Source organism: Hydra vulgaris, chromosome 06 (genome assembly GCF_038396675.1).
Source record: "Hydra vulgaris chromosome 06, alternate assembly HydraT2T_AEP".
Lineage (NCBI taxonomy): Eukaryota > Metazoa > Cnidaria > Hydrozoa > Anthoathecata > Hydridae > Hydra > Hydra vulgaris.
In genome coordinates, this window is record NC_088925.1 from 5,980,001 (window position 1) to 5,992,598 (window position 12,598).

At 26.5% G+C, this 12,598-nt stretch overlaps 1 protein-coding gene across 1 annotated transcript; it reads left to right on the forward strand.

Moving 5' to 3' along the window:
* Nucleotides 1–4,430: 4,430 nt before the first annotated feature.
* On the forward strand, nt 4,431–12,089 carry LOC100204274 (claudin-18-like; the record flags this gene model as incomplete). The annotated part of the gene is given in 4 exon segments (NM_001319713.1): nt 4,431–4,478; nt 4,481–4,720; nt 4,959–5,108; nt 11,451–12,089. Coding segments are annotated over 3 exon segments (647 nt in total), but the record flags the coding sequence as incomplete, so codon positions are not given.
* Nucleotides 12,090–12,598: the final 509 nt, after the last annotated feature.

The window sequence follows — 12,598 nt, forward strand, 5'->3', positions numbered from 1 at the left end:
ATATATAGAAATGCATTACGCGAGAATATATATATATATTCTCGCAATTTAGTTGTGTTTTTTTTTAATGAGGGCCTTTTAATTAATTTTGATTAATGAGATTGTTTATGGGTGAAGTTCGGTCAATTACTTAATCAGTTTATCAGTTATCAATAAAATATTCGTAAACCTATTTTATGCTCATAAATAAAACCTTTGTCATAACTTTTTGTGACTTAAAATGTTTTTGCTACATTTGTTCTGACCTTGAGTGAATAAGGTCTGTTAAACCAGAAAATGTTTCTTATTTGAGATTTTGTATTATATTTTTGGATATTTGGAATGAAATTGATCTTTGATTTTACAAAAATTGAAACCGCTATTATAAAATGGTGTGGCTCTATCAAAAGAATTTACTTCAATATTTTTATTTTTTTTGACTCTGTCAAAGTTCTTAAGATAACACCAGATAAATTTTAAATTCTGGAGAATTGCCTGCAATCAAAACACTTGGAGTTGTCTGGAAAGCAAAACCTGGTTTATTTAGTTTTCATTCTGTTGCAATCAAAAAATATGGTATATATAAAACTAATTTTGCTTTAAAAAAGTATGCAACCCCTAAATATATTTTTAAAAGGTCTTGAGCAACCCCTGAATATAATTATGTCTAATTTTTGAAATCCAATGTTTGTTTTTTTTTATATGGAAGACAATAAGGTGGCAACTAGGAGAAAACAGTAAAAAAAAAAAAATTAGCACTCTACCCTGCATGAGGCTTTTCTGAACATAACATATTTTTGCATCAGGCTCTGCAAACACATTATGTTTTTTTTTAAATGAATTTAAAACATTTACTTGATACATACAATGATAAGAAAAAAATATTAATGCAAAAGAGAATCTTCAAACAAATATTTTATTTGGATTAGCTCCAGACAATAATATCTTAAAAATGTTTTTAAAAATATCCTACAATAATGTTGTTAAAAATGTTTTCAAAAATATCCTACAATAATGTTTAAAAAGTTTTTAAAAATATCCTAAATAATGTTAAAAAAGTTTTTAAAAATATCCTGCAATAATGAGGTCTCTATTTTAAAATGTTTTCAGATACATATAAAAATATATTATGTTTGTTATAATATTATTTTGTATAAAACATAAGTCAATCCATGTAATATACAATTATTGTTATAAGCTAAAATAAAATAAAAAAACTAGAAATGAGAGAACAAAAGCTCGTTAGTACTTAAATCAACTTCAAGAGCATATACTTATAAACGAACTTAAAAGACAATAGTGGTGTTGATGCAAGCAACAAGACATTGCTGTTGCATTTTAATCACCAGAATTTAATCACCAGTAAGTTAAAGATAAAATTATTTTACTTTAAAATACCTTTATGCAAAAACAAATTATATAAGTTTCTAATTTTAAAATTATTTACATTTAGTAAGACCCCATTAGGTAAAAGTTAATAAATATGGAGCTATTTCACACGCCAGGTTATTGGCAAAGACATTTAGCTACATAAAATTCAAGTTGCATTTCCCCAAAATCAGACAGGTTCTTATTCTGAGTGATAAAATACTTAAAGAGATCAATAGAATGGGTGACTACATTTCTCTCTCCCACTTGAGCATTTTGATTTTATCTTCAAAATTAAATGTAATAAGTTTTTAGTATTGTCATGTTAAATCTTATTTTATCTACACTGCATTATTTTTAATTTACACTTTTAAGATCAATAAGACTATTGGCAGATGTATATGTAATATGCAGAGGTAAAGTTTAAACCATAGTAAAACCATACGAGGTGTTTATATCCATTAACTGTGGTGCTGGCATTACAACAAAATGACAAATATCACTATATAGAAATGGTAAAGGTTCTGTATTCAATCCAAGGGGAGGTCTATAAAGATGTAAAAATGCATAGAATAAAATGTGAAATCCTCCTGAAAGAAGTTTTTGTTGATAAAGACCAGACACTAGGTCTTGAATTGTATGTTTGACTAAACTCTTGGTTAATTTTTGATAATCTAAGTCATAGTTTTAAAAAATAACTATGGATGAGAGTCCCTCAGACTTTTTGGATACAATGAGTTTCATAGCTTTTAAAACCTTTCAAAGTTGGTAACAACTCATCAGAACTCACAACAAAACCATAGATCTATTGACCATAGTTTAAGAAATTTATTTCTCAAAACAAGAAATATATTTCTTATTTTAAAAAATAAATTGCTAGGTAGGAAATATGTTTCTTAAAATGAGAAATGTATTTTTTGTTTTTTAGAAATTAATTGCATCGTGAGATATGGCGACTACTCCCTCACTATAGGGTAATAGTCAATAACTAAAACAATTTGAATAGTTTGAATTTTGACCTAATACCTAAATGCAAACTCTAAAGTTTAAAAATACATTTAAAAAATATTGTTACATATTTTCATGAGATAATTGTCTTAAGCTGAAAATTTATGTATATACATATATATATATATATATATATATATATATATGTATATATATATATATATATATATATATATATATATATATATATATATATATATATATATATATATATATATATATGTATATATATATATATGTATATATATATATATGTATGTATGTATGTACATACATACATACATACATACATTTATACATACATACATACATACATACATACATACATTTATACATACATACATACATACATAAATACATACATACATACATACATACATACATACATACATACATACATACACGTACATACATGCATAAATTTAAAGCAGTTGATAAGTTGAAAAACTTATTGTCTGTGCAAAGTGTAAACTTTCTAGTTAAATGCTCTTCTGCAGTGCTCTGTTATGTGACCATTAAGTCATCTTGGAGCACCTAAAATAACCACACAAAAAATGTGTATATACACTACTGATTATAATTATTCGAATGGCATTAACTTTTTTAAAAATGATATTATTTGTTTATTTTTGCACTATTAGATAATTTAAAGTATTTTGTTTAAAATGCTTTAATAAAGATCATAAGGATAATAAAAATACTAAAGTGGACAAAACTACATAAAAAATGGACCTTCAATAACTGTAAACGCAGACCAACGTGTCAGAGTTTTTGTTTAGAATTCCACTGGTGAAAATAGAGAGAGTAATGACAAAAGTAGTTTACTTGTACACTTAAAAAATTAGGCTACACCTTCAGAAAGATGGGTTAATTAGAATCTATTTATTTTTTCAGAAGAAAATGACTTGAAGCTTAAATCTAAAACATATTTTTCCAAAACTTTTTAAAGTTATTTGACTGAGTTAGAGAACGATCAAATATTGAATAAAATGATTTAGCCTCCATAATCACAAGATCTCTCTCCTATCAGATTTTTATAGGAGGAATTAAAAGTAATGTCACAATCTATTGCCTATTGATGCCTAAGATGTGATAAAAACTATTTATTTAGTGGCATAAAATTGACGACAAATTGGATAAGTCGTTAAGTACAATGTCAAGAATATGTAAAGTGGTTATTGTTGCTAAGGGTGATTAAAAGGCAAGTAACTTAATCTTAATCAGACTTTATATTAATTTATTTCTAATAAATTAATCTAATCAGACTTTATATTAATTTTTTTGTAAACCTTATATAAAGGAAAATAACATATAATTCCGGTTAATTTTGTTTTCAGTTTTTCACCTTGAAAGATTAGGTAAAGGACGTCCAAAGATTGGACGTCCTTTACCTAATCTTTCAAGGTGACTGTTTTGGGTTTGTTTGATCCAAGGCTCAAAGAGTATCTTTAAAAAAAATATGATTTGATACCAAAATGAGGTGAAAATAAAGTTTATTGCTGACTAGAAATGACCTCAATGATCAACATAAAATCACTTTACAATAGCTAAAGTGTTAATTTATCTATCGTAATCAGTGAAAGATAGATTTATCTTTCACTGATTACGATAGATAAATTAGAGATATAGTACTAGATTCGATATCAGAATCTATTCACACCAATGCTTGGATATTGCTCTAAGTTTAGTCAAAAGTTGCAAAATGCATTACTTCAAACAATCAGCGCAAATACTTCTAACAAGAAAAAATAATTTTTTTTTATAGAAATAAAAAAATGGGTGTCATTAGTATAACTTGTTTTTTAATATAATTTCAAAATAATATAATGTTAAATTATATTATTTTGAAATAATATAGTTTAACTTTATACCTAATAGTTTTCTTTAAAAAAAAAAAAAAATTAAAAGTCAAATGTCCTGCAAAAATTACTGTCACATGTTCTTGATACTAATGCTACGAGCTACACTGATGTTACATGAGATTAATGTTTTTATGCTGTTGATTTTGTTGATTTTTATGTTGTTTTTTATGCTCAAGAATGATTCTTTATACCTAATAGTTTTCTTTAAAAAAAATAATAAATTTAATGTTTTAATTAAAGGAAAATTTATTGAAGGAAAAAAATGTTAAGGAATTGTTTAGCTGTGTCAACCCTAGTTCTTGGGTTAATGGGATTCATATTTTTATGTGTGAGTTCTGGAACTACTCGTTGGAAAGAAGATATTGATTTCTATAAAGGGACCAGAGCTTATCTTGGTTTGTGGAGAGGTTGTATATATAGTCAAGCAAAAGAAGAGATTGGTTATCCATCATACTACAATTGTGACAAAGATTATCTTCGACCTTATTTAATTGAGCCACCACGTAAGTTGATTATTTAAATAAATGGATTTTTTTTTTCAAGTTACAAGACTTAATTAAAAAGTGTTTAAGTTGATTTTTATTTAATTAAATAACCAAAGACTTTATCTTTGTTAATTTTAATAATTTCTTGACCCAACATTAAGTTTTGAACTTTCATTTAGTTAAACAACCTTATTTAGAACACGTTTAAAAAATAAAATTATTTTTATTTAAAATTAAGTCCAAATTTTTCTTTTAGCTTGGTTTAATGCAGTTCGATCTCTTATGATGCTGGGCTGTATGGGTACAGGTTTTGGAGTTTTTTTCTTTTTGTTGGCTTTCATAACAGATAACGCTAAAAAGACTGGAAGTAAATACTGGCCATCTGCTCTTGTCATATTTTTTGGAGGTAAATTTTCATATGTTATTACATTACATATTACTTGTATATTAACAATATGTAAGTATAAACTTGTTTATAAATATAAAAATGTAGCTTATTATTAAAAAAAATATATTAATTAATAAATTTCATTTACTAGCTATAAACAATAGGATAAAAAGTTATTTATAACTGAAGTATTACTACAATTATTAAAAAATTTACTAAGTATGGTGGGGGTAATCAGTCCTTCTCCGATTAAAAATTAATGCCAGCGCACGAAAAAGCGCTGGCAGGATGGTCAATTTTAAGTTAGCCTGTGATTTAAAAATTTTTTTTTTCTGCTAATTAAATTAAAATAAAATAGCAAAAAAAATGTTTTGAATAAATACTTAATTAAAAAATTAAAAAAAAAACTGGTAAAAGAAGGCCATTCCATAAAAGTTGAACAAATGAACAAAAAAGTTTAGTTGCAATTTAAAACTAAATACTTCTATTTTTTGGCAAACGCTTTTTTATGCGCTTGCCAAAGTTTTTGTGGGCATGTAAGCAAGCGCAAAAAGACTTAAGTGTGAAAGCCCTGGCTAAGCAGAAAAGACTGGGTAATATTAAAGTTTTGAGCTATGTCTTCATACCTTTGAGCATGGTATCAGTCCACTAATCAAAATTTACAGAAATTTAGATCAATACAAATACAAAGATGTATTACAAAACGTAATGGAGCCTTATGCTGGTGATAACCAACTTGTTACTTGGATTTTAATGCATGAAAATCACCCAAAGCATACTGCAAGGTCTGTAAAATTTTGACTTAAGGAAAATAAAATGAATCTTTTAGAATGGCCACCCTAAGGTTCCAATCTGAATCCAATCAAGAACTTATAGAACAATATTGGAGTGGTTTTACAAGAAAAGCAAACCACTAATGTGGGCAGGAGGAGGGGGAAATAAAAAAAGTCTGGTATGCCCCAACTGCCGAACATTAACAGTATACCATTAAAATGCGCTGAATTATTAATGAGTGCTACCTAACAATATATTAATATTTATTATTTTGATGTAGACTTTTATATAACACAATTTTTTTATTTGATATGCATGATTTCTATGATCACAATTTTTTGTTGTATTTTGTAAACTTTTTTATAATTATAGTTATACTTCAGTTAAAAAATGATTTTTCATCTTATTATTTACAAGTAGTAAATCTAAATTTTGAAAAAAAGAACCTAAGACAAAATAGAAAATCTAAGTAAAATAAGATAAAAAATTGAATTTAAAAAAAAGGAAATTGTTGTCAAAAAAATAATGTCTAAATATTTACTGTTTATGTTTTCTTATTTTTACAATGTTTGTTATTTTCCACTACCAAAATTGATACAAGATGAAGAAAAAAAGGAGATAAGAATCTACTTTTTTCTTACATAACGAAAATAAAAATATTTTTGTTATACAATTTTTTTGCGACAATTTTCAGTGCACAGGAAAGCAAGAAAAATAATAACTTTTTATTTGTGAAAAAAAATTTTTAGTTGTATAAAAATTAAATAATAAAAAAAAATTTTGTTCACTTTTTTTTAATTATTATACTTTCTAGTTTGTTCAATTAAACTTGATACTTCGTTGCAATTTTGTTTCCTTTTTTTTAGAATTGTTTTTTGTTGTAGATGTTTAGCTTTTTGTCATGAATTATTGAAATGCTTTATAAGTTAAAAGATGCAAACTGCTGTGGTCAGTTTGTCTAAAAATATTACTTTAAACTTGGACGAACAAGGCGTTTGACCTCATGAACTTCCCAGCAAGGCTTGCATAATATACGTTAAAATGAGAATCATGATTTCTAATCTATATATAACCTACAATGTCTGGTTTTATACTAAATATGTTAGATATTAACTTATAAATGAATAAGTTATGTATAATATTTTATATGCCTAATTAGAAATTGCGGAAGGAAAAAAAGCTAACTGTTTTCTTGTCTGAATGACTATACTATCTACTCTCTTGTAATGTTTGATGAAGTGTATCCTTTTTTTGATTTTACAGTATTTTCAACTTGAATTTAAAAATTAATAACATAATATAAGTTTAAAAAATCACAATCATGGCAATTTTGTGTGATGTGAGTTTTCAAGGTTAAAATGTTATTATGATTTTAATCATTATCTTATCTTGGCGTAGAATGATGACTATGTGTTGATGTTCTTGTAAAATTTGAAGTATAATAATTAAAAAAATGCAAAACTTAGTTAAACAAATGCAAGAAAATATTTAAAAAGTTGTTTTCATGATACTTTAAAGGGATCCCAAACCTCTGAGACATGCTGTGTTCATATTAAAGAGAATATGAACACAGCATGTCTGTGAATTTAATCAAAAAAATTTAGCCCAAACATTTTTTTTTTATCATTCTCTTTAATATGAACACAACATGTCTTGGAGGTTTGGGATCCCTTTAAACATTTACTTTGTAGACATGTGTTAACATTTTATCACTTGACACTTGAAGTAATATTAGTGTTAAACACTTTTATTTTACTTGTCATTTATTTTTAATTTAATGATAAAATTGTGATAACCTAAACACAGTTCTTTTCTTCATATACAATAATATGTTTGATATCGTAATATCAATTTAAAATCTTGATGACCCTCTATATGAAAAGAGTGGGTTTTCATTTTTTTGTAATTAAATGAAATAACTATGTTTGGTATATGACACTAATAAATATTCAAATAATTTCGTTACCATCTAAACAAAATATTATAAAATAAACACAATAAAATCTTCAATAATAAAAAGTAACACTTTTGTCTAATTTTCCAACTATTGTTGCTGCAAATATTTAATTTGCAAAAGTGGAGGCATAGCTAAGGTATTAACTGTGTGATAACTGTAAGCTTGCTTGTTCTTCACTTTCTCTTTTATTTCTTAGGTTCTATCTAAAGCTATAGACATTTAAAATTATGAAGCAGCTAAACAAATTCATTAAATTTTAAATTTTATTTAATTAAAAGTTTTATTTTCTTGTCAAATGGCTCAATAAATTTTTTATAATTTTTTCTAAATTTCAATAAAAATGATAAAAGTGCTTTTTGATTCTAATAAATATATTGGATAATAATAAATATATTGGATAATAAGGCACGAAAGTTATCATTGGATAGTTGAATACTGATTTTAGTTAATGGTATATATGGTTATAGTTAACTCTTTAAAAAATATCTAAAAAATAGCTATAAATTATTAAATTTAAATAAATTATAATTGAAAATATATATAATTGAATTTAAAATTTATTTGTCTTTTAAATGTTAGTACAAAAAATAAATGGCCTTTTATTTAGCTGCTTGTTTTCACCAGAAAAATTATTAAATACAGGTTAAATGAATATACATGTGATAATGAATAGAAAAAAAATGCATGTTCTTCTTGGCAAGATTTCAATATTTACGTATTTATCAGGTTCTATCCAAACATGATAGTGATTTGCAGCCTTAGAGTTGACAGTGTGTTGGTCCCCCCTTAGTTTTGTCAATTAACTACCGTCAATTTTTAACAACAACAAAAAATTTTTTAAACAAACTGTTTCTTTAACAAAAAATCTATTAGTTTACAATTGTGGTTAAATGCTTTTACTTACAACTATTTCTTCCGAATAAACATCACATAAACGATATCAAAAGGTAATTTAAATATTCTAAAAGATAAAAGTTTTTGCATAACGCAAAACTGCTGAACGCATAGGCAAATCACCTTTTCGCAGGTAAAATGCGAGCTGCGTAACGCTTCTTAACAAGGCCTGTAATACTAACCTTGTAAAATAAACAAATTTTAATTATTTAATAAATTTAAAAAAACATTCATAATCTTGATAAATCATTCTGGAAAGAAAAACTTATGGATTAGTTGTTGCAAAGTTAGAACAAGTTTACAACAAAGCAATGACTGATAGAAATAAGTAAACATTTCAGAATTTAAAGCTGACTACTTTTGTAGAAAAAGTAAAAAAGTGTTTGATGTTGTTACCCTAGAAAATGGTTTGCTGGGATGTTTTGTGGTGGGATTAAATTACTTCTACTAGTAGTCACTTGGTTATAAATCCCAAAGTCTGGTTCTCGTCCTTGGCAGAAAATCCATTTTTAAACTTGGCATAAAAGTGAATTAAAAAACCTGAACTAATAAATGTAGTGCTGTAAAACTTTAATTTTTATCACTTTATTTTTAGCCAGTACAATTATTGCAAAAGAGTGTTAAATGAATGTCTGTTATAGAATTTAAATAAAAAATGTTTTAAACAAAAATATCCAATATCAAATTTTGCGTAAAATCCTACTAAAGATGTAAATAACAAGTATATAAAAGTTTCAACATTTTTTAGTTTTCTCTACAGCATGAGTAATGCATAGGCAGTAAATTCAAAAGTAGATAACAATTTTCTTTAATTCTGACATAGTTAAGTATAATTTTTTAATTATTCTTTTTATGAACTATACAATCTAGTAAAATGGTTAAAATATTTTAAATCAATTTTTTTGCTGTTGAATTCTGTAACAAATCTATGCAGCCTCTCTTCATACTCTAAATAATTGCTTGGTCTCTTGTACCTTTGCCTGCTAAAACTGAAAAGACAATGGAGTGGTTCAGTTGCCTGATATGAATAAATTCTCATAAAGCTATTGTAGCATTAGATAAATTGTTCAATGTTGTGGATAAACTTTTAAAGTGATGGTGGTCTCCTGTAAATAGGAGACCCTGAACTGCTCAATGAAAGCATAGCAAAATATTTATCATCAAAGACATTTCTAAAGCAAGCTTTGACAACACCGTTTACTTTCTAAATGTGATAAGAAAGGAACAGCTGGATAGAAGGAAGGCTGCTAGGCTAATTTCTCCGAGACATCCATGTTCTTCAAAAGCTTCCTGCCAGGTCAAACTATGTAATAGTTGCTGCTGATTGTGAAGTATAGCTAGCCATTCAAGAGAATATGTTTTAATCTTGGATAGATATTGTAAAAGATGATTAACAACTCCAAGTAACAGATGGAACTTCATTGGTGAAAGTACATTAGGAACAAAAGACTCATCTGAAGCATTGATGATAGGTGCATGAACTGAGTTTACTCCAGTCACACTAGATTCCTAAAAATCCTTCCTGATTGAATCAAAAGCTCTTAAAGATCTCAGCATGATTTTTGCAATGTCATGCATGCAATGCAATGAGCATGGGTGTGCTCTATGTGTTTGTAGACCACAAGTAATATTAGCCAGCTTCTTATCACAGAACAGAATAAAGGGAAGTTCATTGAGGTTCAACAGATTCAAAACTTGCTTGACATGCTTTAGTTTTCTTTGTGATCTTTAGTAATGGCAATTAGTAACTGACATTTTACACCAGAATTTTGTGCCAGAGAGTCTTTTTAAAGCTGTTTTGAAGAAGGAGATTCCAAATTTAAATCTTTCATGATTCCAAAGGTTACTTTTAGGAAACGTAATGGTTTCCACTATCAACTCCTAGTTTTAGAATGTAGTTATCAGAAAAGTTTCTGTTTTCTAGTACTACAAAGCAGTTGTAACTCTTTACAATGAACAAAAGGTTTAGCTATAGAATTTGTCCCTTGTCAGTTGCAACTTTGATCCAAGTTTATTTTTTAATGGTTTTCAATCTGTTTTCTTAATTGTTTAAACTAGGAGCGGAAGTTTTTCTCAACAATCCAATTTAGAACAACTTGATAAAGAGTTAATATAAGTTTTTTCGCACCAGAATTTTACAGCCCTGTGTTTGTGTTATTGTTGCACATAAACAAGATCTTTAGTTGTCAATTGTGGCCCTTCATTAAAAAGTCTTTGGGTGAAGAAACTTAAAAATATTTCAGAGAAAACACATAATTATATGAAAAACATTAACTTTTAAAAAGTTAAACTAAAAATTAAAATGTTTAAAAATAGGTTACTTCCTAATCCCTCAGGCCTACTTAAAAGAACTGTATTATGAGGTGGCGCTTCCATTTTTACTATGACTGATGGTGCTACTCTCTTGGAATGAAACACTAAGTCAAACTCAAACATAGAAATATCATGGGACTATTACAAAGAAGTAAATTCAAACTTCTGCAATAATTGTGAATCTAGTCTGTCCATGAGTAGTTTTCTTTATAGTTAAATATTTATTTCCATTGTAATTGCAAAATTTACTAATCCATTACAAAAATTGCAAAATATGTTCACTTTTGACTCGAAATTAGCTTAAATTATGAAGATTCATAGTTTTTGAGGCGTTTCTAAAATATAAATTTAGTATAAATAAATATTTATTTCTTGTTTTTATTTTTTATATTTATTCGTTAATTAAATAAAATTAAATTTAGGTTTATGTGCCCTGATTGGACTAAGCATATTTACAGCTCATAAAAGATATGGTGTTAAGTATATATATGGAGGTGGTGAGTTTTTTGCACAATATTGGGAGGAAGTTCAACCTATTGCAGTCATTAATGGTGGAGAATATAAAGTCGAGACATGGTTACGTTGGTCTTACGGAGTGGGATGGGGTGGTGTTGGTTGGACATTTTTTGCTTTACTCTGTGCTATATGCGCTGATTTAATTCCGAAAGCTGATTATTAAAAAAGGAGGTTCTTTATCAACTAAATTGAGTACATATTTTTAAACTATTGATATAGGGGCTGATTCAAAAAAATTACTTTTGGATTACATAAACTAATGGTATTGATATTTTATTTCTTTGTGAATATACCTTTTTATTTACTTTGTGCATCAAAAATGTAAGTAGGGTTTTATTTTTTTGGATAGGTTTGTTTTCAAAGTTTTTATGCTTATATAACACTTAATATTTGTGAATTTTTATATATTAATAATGGTTTTATATTTTGTTTATTTAATTGGATGCTTTTGTTTTAAGACATAAAAATAGGTAAAAATTTAGTACTTAGTCACAGTCTCAGTTGCAATGATTAATAGTATCACAGTGTATTAGTGCTATTTTTTTGTTTTAATTTTTTTTTTTTTTTGTTTTTTTTTTGTATATATGAGTATCACGAAAAAAATTTATTTAACTTTATATTTGTTAATCAATTTGTACGTTTGATGACGAAGCAAAAAATTTTTTACACTTCCAAAAATAAAAGAATTTTAAAATTTGTATTATTTACTCTTATATTTGAATTGATTCTTATTTTATCGTATTCTTTTATATATTTGTTAAACAACCACTATATAGTTCAGGTAAGGTAAATTATAATACAGTTTTATTTAGGAAAACGAAATAAAATTGTCATGGAATTTTTTCTTTAAGAATATCCTTGAAGACTGTTCTTTGTTCCTTTGAGTTCCAGCTTTGTTCCCTTAAGTTCCTTGACGCCATCTAAAGTGTGAAGTTGTATATGTAAAATAAAATGTCTTATTCTGCAAAATATTAAGTTCTTTTAATTAAATCATGGTTAAATTGTGACACGTGAAATCTATTTAACATAATGAAAGATTTTTTCTTCAAATTTA